The sequence below is a fragment of the Neoarius graeffei genome, chromosome 17 (genome assembly GCF_027579695.1).
Source record: "Neoarius graeffei isolate fNeoGra1 chromosome 17, fNeoGra1.pri, whole genome shotgun sequence".
Lineage (NCBI taxonomy): Eukaryota > Metazoa > Chordata > Actinopteri > Siluriformes > Ariidae > Neoarius > Neoarius graeffei.
In genome coordinates this window covers 57,103,561-57,117,449 of record NC_083585.1, presented here as the reverse complement: position 1 = coordinate 57,117,449, position 13,889 = coordinate 57,103,561, and the positions used below count along the sequence as shown (strand labels likewise).

The window sequence follows — 13,889 nt, the reverse complement described above, 5'->3', positions numbered from 1 at the left end:
AGGAGTTTAAAACACAAAGTCTTCCCAACTCCTAACCCTAGATATAGTAAGTCTCTCTCATACAAGCAGCAAATTATGAACTGGGTTCAGAGTTCTAACCGAGGTTGAAAAATTCCACCTGACCTCCAGTTCTGCCCTCGAACACATCCAGCCACTCATGCGGAAGTTTAAAAAAAAATGGGACTTTTATTTTGAAATTATTACCCAGTCACACGGAAACCGGAAGGTACTTTCGGAAGAATACCAAACACACACTGACTGCACATGTATGTCTCTAGGCAGGGAGCAGAAACCACTATTTTATGCCCCATCAAGGGAACCTAAGGAGGCAATAAGAAGCTTTTTTGTGATTCGGTGCTTTTAAACAGCCCGCACAGTTCAGAGGGGAATATTTCATATCAGAATATAAACACGGCAGATAATAATCAGCTCCAGCTGATGCACAGCTCTGTTCTCAGCTCATTTTGCACTCGTGTATTTTTGTTTTTAAAAATCGGTTTTTAGTGAATGTCATCAGAGTCAGTGTGACCCGGTAGGAATGACACCACTTCCGGGTGCCGAGTTTGTGCGGACTCCGGTTCAGCTTTACCGCTACCTGCTTCGCTGCTGTAAACTGCTGCCCAGTCCGGCCGCGCAGGCGCACTACAGGCACACTGTCCGACAGGTACCGCCCACTACAGACACGCTGCCCACTACAGGCACACTGTCCGACAGGTACCACCCACTACAGGCACACTGTCCGACAGGTACCACCCACTGCAGACACTCTGTCCGACAGGTACCGCCCACTACAGACATGCTGCCCACTACAGACACGCTGTCCGACAGGTACCACCCACTACAGGCACACTGTCCGACAGGTACCACCCACTGCAGACACTCTGTCCGACAGGTACCGCCCACTACAGACATGCTGCCCACTACAGACACGCTGTCCGACAGGTACCACCCACTACAGGCACACTGTCCGACAGGTACCACCCACTACAGGCACACTGTCCGACAGGTACCACCCACTGCAGACACTCTGTCCGACAGGTACCGCCCACTACAGACACGCTGCCCACTACAGACACGCTGTCCGACAGGTACCACCCACTACAGGCACACTGTCCGACAGGTACCACCCACTGCAGACACTCTGTCCGACAGGTACCGCCCACTACAGACATGCTGCCCACTACAGACACGCTGTCCGACAGGTACCACCCACTACAGGCACACTGTCCGACAGGTACCACCCACTGCAGACACTCTGTCCGACAGGTACCGCCCACTACAGACATGCTGCCCACTACAGACACGCTGTCCGACAGGTACCACCCACTACAGGCACACTGTCCGACAGGTACCACCCACTGCAGACACTCTGTCCGACAGGTACCGCCCACTACAGACATGCTGCCCACTACAGACACGCTGTCCGACAGGTACCACCCACTACAGGCACACTGTCCGACAGGTACCACCCACTACAGACACTCTGTCCGACAGGTACCGCCCACTACAGACATGCTGCCCACTACAGACACGCTGTCCGACAGGTACCACCCACTACAGGCACACTGTCCGACAGGTACCACCCACTACAGGCACACTGTCCGACAGGTACCACCCACTACAGGCACTCTGTCCGACAGGTACCGGCCACTACAGACATGCTGCCCACTACAGACACGCTGTCCGACAGGTACCACCCACTACAGGCACACTGTCCGACAGGTACCACCCACTACAGACACTCTGTCCGACAGGTACCGCCCACTACAGACATGCTGCCCACTACAGACACGCTGTCCGACAGGTACCACCCACTACAGGCACACTGTCCGACAGGTACCACCCACTACATGCAAAAATAACCACACAGCCTTAGATTAATAAACTTACCCCATCAGAAAGAGAAACGGTGCCTTGCACACACCAATGCCTCCGATGGAATGTAATCCTAGAACGGTCCGTGTATCATCCAATCATTCAAGTATTCCATTCAATCTGGAAAACAAGGTTGCGGGTTTTTTTGCTAGAAATGGTGATCTCCGATGTAAATACCGAGTGTCTGTTTGCTTCGCGGTGTTTGCTCCTCTGCGCTCTGTTTAGTAACTCATTCCATAGTGAAATCACACGCCTGTATGCAGTTAAGTAGCCATGCGCTCAGCTCGTATCATACAGCTGATTTGCGGGAAAAAAAAAACAAATGACTGAAATCATCATGTGAATGGCCCATATGGTAATTTACCCACACCCCCCAGCAGGCTACAGTCCTGACAAAAACGTGACAATTTGCAACAAAAAATTTATGCTTTTCCAACAAAACAATCTATTATCTGAAATACTGATTGCATTCTTCAAGATCTCAACTTGCACATGATGTAAAAAAACAAAAATCACAAATTTCGAAAAAAAAAATGCTTCTTTTGCGATTATCTCGGATTTGTTTCGGCCGACATGTGTGCCTGGATTCGGTGAGGGATCACATTGGTGGGGTCGATTAAATGCTCAAAATGGCCAGAAAAATGTCTTGACTATATTTTCTATTCATTTTACAACTTATGGTGGTAAATAAAAGTGTGACTTTTCATGGAAAACACAGAATTGTCTGGGTGACCCCAAACTTTTGAACGGTAGTGTATTTAGCTTGCATGTTGGCAGCCTATACCTCCTACCAGAGGCCATCAGCTCAAACTCATTATTTAAAACACGGGTTGGGTCAGTAGCAATCTTGAGGCCCCTTACGGTAACTGTCTCCTCAAAAATTCCTTGTAAAGAGTATGAGGGCTGTATGCCCATTATTTTCCCTGCCCTCTTGACAAGAGTCTGGAGTTGCGTTCTGACTTTTACAGTCAAGTTTCCAAACCATGTTGTGATGCCGTAGCGGATGACAGATTTAATAGTTGCTCTATAAAGCAAAAGCATGATGCTCTTATCAACACCATGGACCCTGAGTCTCCGTAAAAAGTGCAGCCTTTGACAGATCTTTGAGCAAACAGACTCCACATGAGTTGCCCACTTTAACTGACAATCAAAATGTATACCCAAGTACCTAAAATGTGATACCTGTTGGACTCCCTGTCCATTAATAAGCACTGGACTATAATCCCCCACAGCCCTGGGGTCAAAGACCATCCCTTTTGTTTTATCCACATTCAAAATGAGGTTGTGGTCCTCACACCACAGCACTATATCCTGTACGTCTGTGTGATACCCCCTAGGGTCTGCCTGTGCTGACAGAAGGCTCAGTAAAGCTGTATCATCTGAAAACTTAATGATGTAATTGCTCCTATGTTGGCTCTTACAGTCATTTGTATATAATGTAAAGAGGATGGGAGAACTTACGCACCCCTGAGGAGCGCCAATATTTATTTCCTGTGAGTGAGACAGGGTGGAATTAACTTTCACTTGTTGCTGCCTACCAATGAGGAATGCAAAATACCTAAATTTGATTAAATAGGGGTTCACCTCCATCTGATCCAGCTTCCTTAAGAGAATCTGAGGTAGAATCGTATTGAAAGCAGAACTAAGTCAGAGAGAAATTTACATGTTCACTGATTTAATTCACGATCATTTGCAAACCAAACTTACCAAATTTGCATCTCAGGTGCATTGCATAACGAAACAGTTATTTAGGCATTTACAAAATACACTCCCCAACCACTTGTTCTAATGTCACACCCACACCCCGCCGTAAGTGTTTTGGATGCGTACGGGTCACAGGGTTTGATAGCTCGCAGCCATGCTGCAGGGTCGCGGTGAACCCAGGGGAAAGTTTGGGGGAGGATAGGGTGGTCCCGAAATGTATGGGAAAAAAAATTTTTTTTTACCAAAACATTCCGACCACCCTACCATTTTTTTTTACATAGGCTAAAACAAGGCGACAAGCAAAATTTCAGAAAAATTGGTTAATATTTAGAGGTGCCACACGAGGTTGCAAATCGGGTAAGCCGTTAACATTAGTTGGTGCGTAGACTGTTGCAGAGAAGATCTTAAACCCCCAAAAAGTCACAGTTCTAGAGGGAATATGCCACTTCTATGAAAAAGAAGAGGCAGGAGGAGTTTATAGACTGATAGAAGGTTAACTTTCATGCACTAAGGGGTTTTAAACAATGAGCACTGATCGTAATATGCTGATGAAGTTGTGAATGTTTTTCTATGTTTTTCAGATGGCTAGCAAGAGTAATACAAGTAGTACCGGTGGTGCAAAGCACAAAACCAGAAAGGACAATTATTAGTGCTGTCAAGCGATTAAAATATTTAATCGCGATTAATGTCGCGACTGTCATAGTTAACTCGCAATTAATCGCAATTTAATCGCACATTTTTGTCACATGAAAAACCATTGTAATTCTCTTATCAGCATAAAAAAGTGAATGGGCTTGCTCACCGTTCGAACTACGGGGGTACACGGGGGATCCGAGATCCCCTGAAACAGACATGAGATCCCTTGAAAACATGATTTGGGAAATGTTGGGGGGTCTCTAAAATATTGGCAAAATGATGTTTATTGACATAGCAATCGTGTGTAACGGGAAGCATTTGCATATCCGAAGTGAGCGTGCGATGGAGAGCCGCGCTCTGAGACAAGCGCAAGCACCCCCCAAGGGAAAAAAAGGGACCCCCCCGAAAATATCGGCATAGTTCAAACACTGATTGTACCAATGGTTTTTTTTTTTATTGCAGAGCATAACACGTCTTGTCACAGCCACTGCAAAGTGGGGCTGGAGCCGCCGATGGGAAAACGAAACCTAAGCCGAGCACCGTGGCTCTTCGGGGGAGGGCAGAGGACTCTGGCTGTGCAGGGTGTGGCATCATGTCACAGAGCGTTAATCTCGCGATAAAAAAATTATTGCCGTTAAAATTGAGTCAAGTTAACGCGTTAATAACGCGACATTTTTGACAGCACTAACAATTATGTTTGGTTAATTGGTCCCACTTCCATGGAACTGTCCGGGAGAAAGCTTCCTTCTGCTAGGGAAGTCCTTAGTGTGTTCTTTTATCTCCACAAGATAGCAGAATACCGAAGGGTTTAGAAAATCACAGACAAGTAATAGCTATTGTTACTTTGAACACAGGAAGTTATATTACTGTATTGTTTGTATTAATATGAAACAGTTAATAAGCCACATTATTTTATATTGTGTCTTGAGTGAAAACTTTAATGGCTTTGTGGCACCTCTAAACATTGTTCAATCTTAACCAAATTTCGCACAATAACTTCTTTTAGGCAATGTAAAAAAAAAGGTAAGGTGATCGTAACAAAATCCTAAAAAAAAAATTTTGGGACCACCCTAGGGGAGGAGTACAGGCAAAGTACTTGTCAAGTACAGGTTGCATTCGACAGAGGATAAGAGAGAGGAAGTGATTGGGAAAAGATGGGACAGAGGCCACTGCCTCTGCTGCCTCGCGTTCTGACATCGGTGTTCCTGTATTAGCAAAGCCAATATCGCTTTGTGCTGCTCCTCAGCTTCTATCATTTGCCTATAAAGGTCCAACTCCCTCAGTCGTTGCAGCGGTATGGCGACAGCCATCTTCTTCCCTTCTACAAGGCTACACACTACATGATCAGTTCCTTGGTTCCTCCCCCAATATATATATACCCAGAGTCTTGCCCCTCGTGTCGCGTGCGGGTCGTGTGCGCTGCACGCACGCCATACATAGGGGTAGAAAGTGAGATGTACTTCTGTCTTAGGGGCCGCAGAAATAGTAAGTGTGGAGTACAACCCCGATTCCAAAAAAGTTGGGACAAAGTACAAATTGTAAATAAAAACGGAATGCAATAATTTACAAATCTCAAAAACTGATATTGTATTCACAATAGAACATAGACAACATATCAAATGTCGAAAGTGAGACATTTTGAAATTTCATGCCAAATATTGGCTCATTTGAAATTTCATGACAGCAACACATCTCAAAAAAGTTGGGACAGGGGCAATAAGAGGCTGGAAAAGTTAAAGGTACAACAAAGGAACAGCTGGAGGACCAAACTGCAACTCATTAGGTCAACTGGCAATAGATCATTAACATGACTGGGTATAAAAAGAGCATCTTGGAGTGGCAGCGGCTCTCAGAAGTAAAGATGGGAAGAGGATCACCAATCCCCCTAATTCTGCGCCGACAAATAGTGGAGCAATATCAGAAAGGAGTTCGACAGTGTAAAATTGCAAAGAGTTTGAACATATCATCATCTACAGTGCATAATATCATCAAAAGATTCAGAGAATCTGGAAGAATCTCTGTGCGTAAGGGTCAAGGCCGGAAAACCATACTGGGTGCCCGTGATCTTCGGGCCCTTAGACGGCACAGCATCACATACAAGCATGCTTCTGGATTGGAAATCACAAAATGGGCTCAGGAATATTTCCAGAGAACATTATCTGTGAACACAATTCACCGTGCCATCCACCGTTGCCAGCTAAAACTCTATAGTTCAAAGAAGAAGCCGTATCTAAACATGATCCAGAAGTGCAGACATCATCTTTGGGCCAAGGCTCATTTAAAATGGACTGTGGCAAAGTGGAAAACTGTTCTGTGGTCAGACGAATCAAAATTTGAAGTTCTTTATGGAAATCAGGGATGCCGTGTCATTCGGACTAAAGAGGAGAAGGACGACCCGAGTTGTTATCAGCGCTCAGTTCAGAAGCCTGCATCTCTGATGGTATGGGGTTGCATTAGTGCGTGTGGCATGGGCAGCTTACACATCTGGAAAGACACCATCAATGCTGAGAGGTATATCCAGGTTCTCGAGCAACATGTGCTCCCATCCAGACGACGTCTCTTTCAGGGAAGACCTTGCATTTTCCAACATGACAATGCCAAACCACATACTGCATCAATTACAGCATCATGGCTGCGTAGAAGAAGGGTCCGGGTACTGAACTGGACAGCCTGCAGTCCAGATCTTTCACCCATAGAAAACATTTGGCGCATCATAAAACGGAAGATACGACAAAAAAGACCTAAGACAGTTGAGCAACTAGAATCCTACATTAGACAAGAATGGGTTAACATTCCTATCCCTAAACTTGAGCAACTTGTCTCCTCAGTCCCCAGACGTTTACAGACTGTTGTAAAGAGAAAAGGGGATGTCTCACAGTGGTAAACATGGCCTTGTCCCAACTTTTTTGAGATGTGTTGTTGTCATGAAGTTTAAAATCACCTAATTTTTCTCTTTAAATGATACATTTTCTCAGTTTAAACATTTGATATGTCATCTATGTTCTATTCTGAATAAAATATGGAATTTTGAAACTTCCACATCATTGCATTCCGTTTTTATTTACAATTTGTACTTTGTCCCAACTTTTTTGGAATCGGGGTTGTACTTGTGTAGTACTTCTGAGGCACGTCACTCGTACAATGACCGTGCGTCACTCGTGCATCTTACTGTCTTCGCAAAAAGCCCCTACTAGCCACGCTGCTGACTTGGTTCAGGTGTACAAAAGGAGTATGGGTCCCGTACGTAGTGGATGTGTTCTTGATTTTTCGCCAGACCCGTAGAATTTGCCAGTGCAGGACCAAAAGTCTCCATGGCCAGTCTGCGACCTTCTACGGCGCTGAACACACGCAAATGTCATGCAAGTCTCAAGCACGGTTTTGCCAAATTTTTTCCCGTAGACCGCCCGTAGTAGCACGTACAGCGGGTTGTGAGTGTGGTTTAAGATCCCTGTTCTTGGCTACAGGACTGGAACCCAATGTGTTCTTCTGCTGTTGCATGCTGAGATGCTTTTCTGCTCACCACAGTTGTAAAGAGTAATTATATGAGTTACTATATCCTTCCTGGCCAAAAAGCTCGAACCAATCTGGTCATTTTCTGATCTCTGACCTCTCTTATCAACAAGGCATTTGTTTACTTTTCACCCACAGAACTGTCGCTCGCTCACTCACTCACTCAATGTTTTTTTTGTTTTTTGCACCATTCTGTGTAAACTCTAGAGACTGTTGTGTGTGAAAACAAACCCCAGGAGATCAGCACTTTCTGAAATTGTCAAACCAGTCCATCTGGCTCAGACCGACACCCATGAAACAGTGAAAGAAAGTCACATTTTGAGATCACAATTTTTCCCATTCTGATCTTTGAACAGGGGCGGCACGGTGGTGTAGTGGTTAGCGCTGTCACCTCACAGCAAGAAGGTCCGGGTTCGAGCCCCGTGGCCGGCGAGGGCCTTTCTGTGTGGAGTTTGCATGTTCTCCCCGTGTCCGCGTGGGTTTCCTCTGGGTGCTCCGGTTTCCCCCACAGTCCAAAGACATGCAGGTTAGGTTAACTGGTGACTCTAAATTGAGCGTAGGTGTGAATGTGAGTGTGAATGGTTGTCTGTGTCTATGTGTCAGCCCTGTGATGACCTGGCGACTTGTCCAGGGTGTACCCCGCCTTTCGCCCGTAGTCAGCTGGGATAGGCTCCAGCTCGCCTGCGACCCTGTAGAACAGGGTAAAGCGGCTAGAGATAATGAGATGAGATGAGATGTTTCTTTTACCCAGGGTCTAAAAGTTATCACCAGTTTTCAGAAGAAAATATCTGATGCATGTTCAGATAGTGGTGAGGAGTCACCAGATTACATCATGTTTACTGCATCGTCATATTGAATTTTCATAACAGATTGTGTTGTCCTGTACAGAGTTACAATAGTCACGCAGATGAAGATGACCCGGAACGAATTCGTATGATCATCCAGCGAGCGATTTCTGATGCTGACTGGATCTTAAACAAGGTGAACGTCAGTAGAGTTGTGAGGTGAAAGAAAAGTGGTTAAACCACTGGAATCTGAGTTACAGATTTTTATCACCATGTTTTATTAAACAAGGGGTTGAGAGGGACATTATGGTCAAATGTTTTCCTTTTTTGAAGCTGCAGTCAAGTTGTTATCAAGTTGTGTTTTTTTTATTCTGATTGGTCAGGAGGTGTTGATTAATTTTCTATAACAGCAGCTCTGAAAGTAATTGAGCTGAATGCACCACAGAAGGGTCATTTTTTTCGATATGGTGAAGTTTTGATTATTCTCCTGTAACAGCATGTTTTATTCCTTACAGATTATCTATCCACTGATGGATTAATCTTTCTCCATTTCTTTTTCACAGTATGTCAAAAAGACAGGATCTCCAGGTCAGGATGAAACGGAACAGAACAAGTCTGATTGAAGGTGATGCTACGCTGGACTGCTTTAAAGTTCATACACTACCGTTCAAAAGTTTGGGGTCACTTTGAAATGTCCTTATTTTTGAAAGAAAAGCACTGTTCTTTTCAATGAAGATCACTTTAAACTAATCAGAAATCCACTCTATACATTGCTAATGTGGTAAATGACTATTCTAGCTGCAAATGTCTGGTTTTTGGTGCAATATCTCCATAGGTGTATAGAGGCCCATTTCCAGCAACTATCACTCCAGTGTTCTAATGGTACAATGTGTTTGCTCATTCAGTATGTTTACATGCACATCCAAATCGAGCTGCTGTCGGTAATCGAGCAAAGGGTCCCAGCAGGGGTGCCAGAGAAATCCAATCCTACATGCACACAAGGAAATCGAGCTATTGTGTGAGGTACATTGTGCACCCGAGCCACAGGTGGCGCTACACACCCCATCGTGTTGGTACACTTCCAGTTGTCGTCATGAAGAAGAGCTATTCAAGAGTGTAAACAAAGTTATCAGTTCCGTGTTCTCCATTGCGTGTTTTTCTCCCGTCCATGAATTTTAATATATTCAACTCCTTAAGCTGAATGAGCATGAACTCTGTCTCCTCATTGCTCCAGAAGTGCACGTTTCTGCTCGCCATTTTCTCTTCTTCGTTTGTTCCTCCTGACCTCTTCTGCTGCTCGCTACTACTGTTGTCATGCCGACCGAGGCTGTTGTGTTTCCCGCTTGTGGTCTCGTCACTCGTCACTTCCGGAAGGGGCAGTGCTGAAGTAAGTAGCTCGACTACGTAGCTCGATAGGGTTTACATGCACTAAGTAGCTCGGCAAAAATCGCATAATCTAGGTCGTGTAGCTCGATTACGAGAAATCAAGTTCGGTTCAATTTCAGCCTAGCTAAGGTGTTTCCATGGCATTTAGAACTTTGATTTCAGTCGAGCAACGGCAGAAATTCGATTTTCTCTATGTGCATGTAAACGCACTGATTGCCTCAGAAGGCTAATGGATGATTAGAAAACCCTTGTACAATCATGTTAGCACAGCTGAAAACAGTTTAGCTCTTTAGAGAAGCTATAAAACTGACCTTCCTTTGAGCAGATTGAGTTTCTGGAGCATCACATTTGTGGGGTCGATTAAATGCTCAAAATGGCCAGAAAAATGTCTCGACTATATTTTCTATTCATTTTACAACTTATGGTGGGAAATAAAAGTGTGACTTTTCATGGAAAACACAAAATTGTCTGGGTGACCCCAAACTTTTGAACGGTAGTGTATATCGAGGATGTTACACGGTGAAGATATGAAATTTATCTTCGAGTGGTGAATGTATATATTCACGAGTGAGCGAGGGATATGTTTTTCAACACGAAAAGATAAACTTCATGTCTTTGCGCCACCATGTAATGTTTTTTATATTATACAGACACATAGACAAAAAAAACAAAAAACGCCAGTTAATCAAAAGAGTTTTAATTTTGAACCGGTTCATCATTTTGACAACGCGTGTTTAGTCAGCGGGAAAACACTGGGAGTGATGTCATCAGAGTGAAACATGCAGAATTATTATACATACAGGACACTTTTTCGATCAAATAAAAACGTGTTCTATTCCCTTCTAGCAGGTTTCATTCATTTGGTTCGATAGCATGCAATATTGTTAGCATATCACTTATCCTACGTGTGTTACGTCGCTCTACCCAATGGAGAATGAGCGTTGAATATGGTTTACGATATTGCACAGTTGTCAAGACAACATGACGTCACACGTCAGAGACGTAAAACTTCCGTGCTAGCGAGCGACTGGGACAATTTGTAAACAAACGTGCATGGCCGCCAGGTTTGCTTCGTTAAATACAGAAGATTCTGAGAGAATTTTAAAAGAGAAAGACGCACCGAACACCCGAAAGGAATGCGTATGTTTAATAATAATAATATTAGCTGGCTTTTCAGTATCCTGCTAGCTGAATGGAATATATCTGATATACCACTCAACACCAGCCAATATTATTTAAATATGTCACTAAGATCCACAATGTATTTCGTCTGAAAAATCAGAGTTTTTTCAACACAAGAAGATAAACTTCATATTTTCAGGCCAGGGTGTGATTTCCTTTTTATTATATCGACACATTCACAAACAAAAGGTACCTAAATTTATCAAAACAACTCATCGATTTCCTCACAAGTGACAGATAGAGATTTATGTCACGGTTTTGGTTCTCCATGTCCCGGATGGAGCTCGGATGAAAAACACAAGTGGTGTATTTCCCAGTAAAACACTCATGTCTGTATAATATTAAACTATATTGTGCGTATTACCAGTCACTATTTTCAGCCAGGGTTTCACGGGAGTAATGTAACACTTTTATTACCAAACTGTAAACAGATCTTGGTACTTACAGACCAGAAGTAGCCTATATTTGTCTGAATATTTCATACAAATAGTTCAGTTGAACCATGCTGTTAGCTCATGGACCTCTGGTTGTGTTGTGTGAATGATCTGTATTCATTTCCATTGTATATTATGACTATCTCATAAACATTATGAGCTCTGTTTGTCAGCTGTGATCAAATCTACAGCTAAAATGTATTTTTTTTTCTCTTATTTGAACATCTGTCCATTCAAGGAATAAACACTGGTCATACTCAGTGATGAGCAGTTTGTCAAATCGTCTCTTTATTAATTTCTCTCAGACTAATGACAGACAAACATGGTCTCTGTGCTTTATTAAATAAAGTTATGAATCAGAATACCCTAGGCCTCTTATTCTGTATAATCTTGAATTTGGTGAATGAATATTTGTTGTTTTTTAAATATTGGCCACTATGGTTAATAAACTTATTTATAATGAACAACATGATACTCCCCGTGTCCGCGTGGGTTTCCTCCGGGTGCTCCGGTTTCCCCCACAGTCCAAAGACATGCAGGTTAGGCTAACTGGTGACTCTAAATTGAGCGTAGGTGTGAATGTGAGTGTGAATGGTTGTCTGTGTCTATGTGTCAGCCCTGTGATGACCTGGCGACTTGTCCAGGGTGTACCCCGCCTTTCGCCCGTAGTCAGCTGGGATAGGCTCCAGCTTGCCTGCGACCCTGTAGAAGGATAAAGCGGCTACAGATAATGAGATGAGATGAGAACAACATGATAACCGTTTCCATCTTTAACATCTGTTCACTTGGTCTATAATAATAATAATAATTTCAACTTACAGTTAGGTCCATAAATATTTGGACAGAGGCAACATTTTTCTAATTTTGGTTCTGTACATTACCACAATGAATTTTGAACAAAACAATTCAGATGCAGTTGAAGTTCAGACTTTCAGCTTTAATTCAGTGGGTTGAACAAAATGATTGCATAAAAATGTGAGGAACTAAAGCACTTTTTAAACACAATCCCTTCATTTCAGGGGCTCAGAAGTAATTGGACAAATTAAATAATTGTAAATAAAATGTTCATTTCTAATACTTGGTTGAAACCCCTTTGTTGGCAATGACTGCCTGAAGTCTTGAACTCATGGACATCACCAGACGCTGCGTTTCCTCCTTTTTAATGCTCTGCCAGGCCTTTACTGCAGCGGTTTTCAGTTGCTGTCTGTTTGTGGGCCTTTCTGTCTGAAGTTTAGTCTTTAACAAGTGAAATGCATGCTCAATTGGGTTGAGATCAGGTGACTGACTTGGCCATTCCAGAATATTCCACTTCTTTGCTTTTATAAACTCCTGGGTTGCTTTGGCTTTATGTTTTGGGTCATTGTCCATCTGTATTATGAAACGCCGACCAATCAGTTTGGCTGGATTTGAGCACACAGTATGTCTCTGAATACCTCAGAATTCATCCGGCTGCTTCTGTCCTGTGTCACATCATCAATAAACACTAGTGACCCAGTGCCACTGGCAGCCATGCATGCCCAAGCCATCACACTGCCTCCGCCGTGTTTTACAGATGATGTGGTATGCTTTGGATCATGAGCTGTACCACGCCTTCGCCATACTTTTTTCTTTCCATCATTCTGATAGAGGTTGATCTTGGTTTCATCTGTCCAAAGAATGTTCTTCCAGAACTGTGCTGGCTTTTTTAGATGTTTTTTAGCAAAGTCCAATCTAGCCTTTTTATTCTTGAGGCTTATGAGTGGCTTGCACCGTGCAGTGAACCCTCTGTATTTACTTTCATGCAGTCTTCTCTTTATGGTAGATTTGGATATTGATACACCTACCTCCTGGAGAGTGTTGTTCACTTGGTTGGCTGTTGTGAAGGGGTTTCTCTTCGCCATGGAAATTATTCTGCGATCATCCACTACTGTTGTCTTCTGTGGGCGTCCAGGTCTTTTTGCATTGATGAGTTCACCAGTGCTTTCTTTCTTTCTCAGGATGTACCAAACTGTAGATTTTGCCACTCCTAATATTGTAGCAATTTCTCGGATGGGTTTTTTCTGTTTTCGCAGCTTAAGGATGGCTTGTTTCACCTGCATGGAGAGCTCCTTTGACTGCATGTTTTCTTCACAGCAAAATCTTCCAAATGCAAGCACCACACCTCAAATCAACTCCAGGCCTTTTATCTGCTTAATTGAGAATGACATAACGAAGGAATTGCCCACACCTGCCCATGAAATAGCCTTTGAGTCAATTGTCCAATTACTTTTGGTCCCTTTAAAAACAGGGTGGCACATGTTAAGGAGCTGAAACTCCTAAACCCTTCATCCAATTTTAATGTGGATACTCTCAAATGAAAGCTGAAAGTGTGGATTTTATGTCCATGTCCATTATATAA

The 13,889-nt window shown here is 43.4% G+C and overlaps 1 protein-coding gene across 1 annotated transcript; it reads left to right on the top strand.

The window, feature by feature from the left end:
- The first annotated feature begins 231 nt into the window (after nucleotides 1–231).
- lyrm9 (LYR motif containing 9) lies at nucleotides 232–11,779 on the top strand. The gene is made up of 3 exons (XM_060897766.1): nucleotides 232–664; nucleotides 8,614–8,706; nucleotides 9,074–11,779. Exons 1-3 carry the CDS (start codon nucleotides 539–541, stop codon nucleotides 9,131–9,133), a joined length of 279 nt encoding a protein of 92 aa, XP_060753749.1. The 5' UTR covers nucleotides 232–538; the 3' UTR covers nucleotides 9,134–11,779.
- The last annotated feature ends 2,110 nt before the right edge of the window (nucleotides 11,780–13,889 follow it).

What these genes read in the sequence shown, in the direction of transcription:
- lyrm9 (XM_060897766.1), top strand. Translation starts at nt 539, where the DNA reads ATGACACCACTTCCGGGTGCCGAGTTTGTGCGGACTCCGGTTCAGCTT. An exon ending in ACAGGCACACTGTCCGACAG is followed by an intron (nt 665 to 8,613) that starts GTACCGCCCACT and finishes TGTCCTGTACAG; the next exon opens with AGTTACAATAGTCACGCAGA. An exon ending in CTGACTGGATCTTAAACAAG is followed by an intron (nt 8,707 to 9,073) that starts GTGAACGTCAGT and finishes TCTTTTTCACAG; the next exon opens with TATGTCAAAAAGACAGGATC.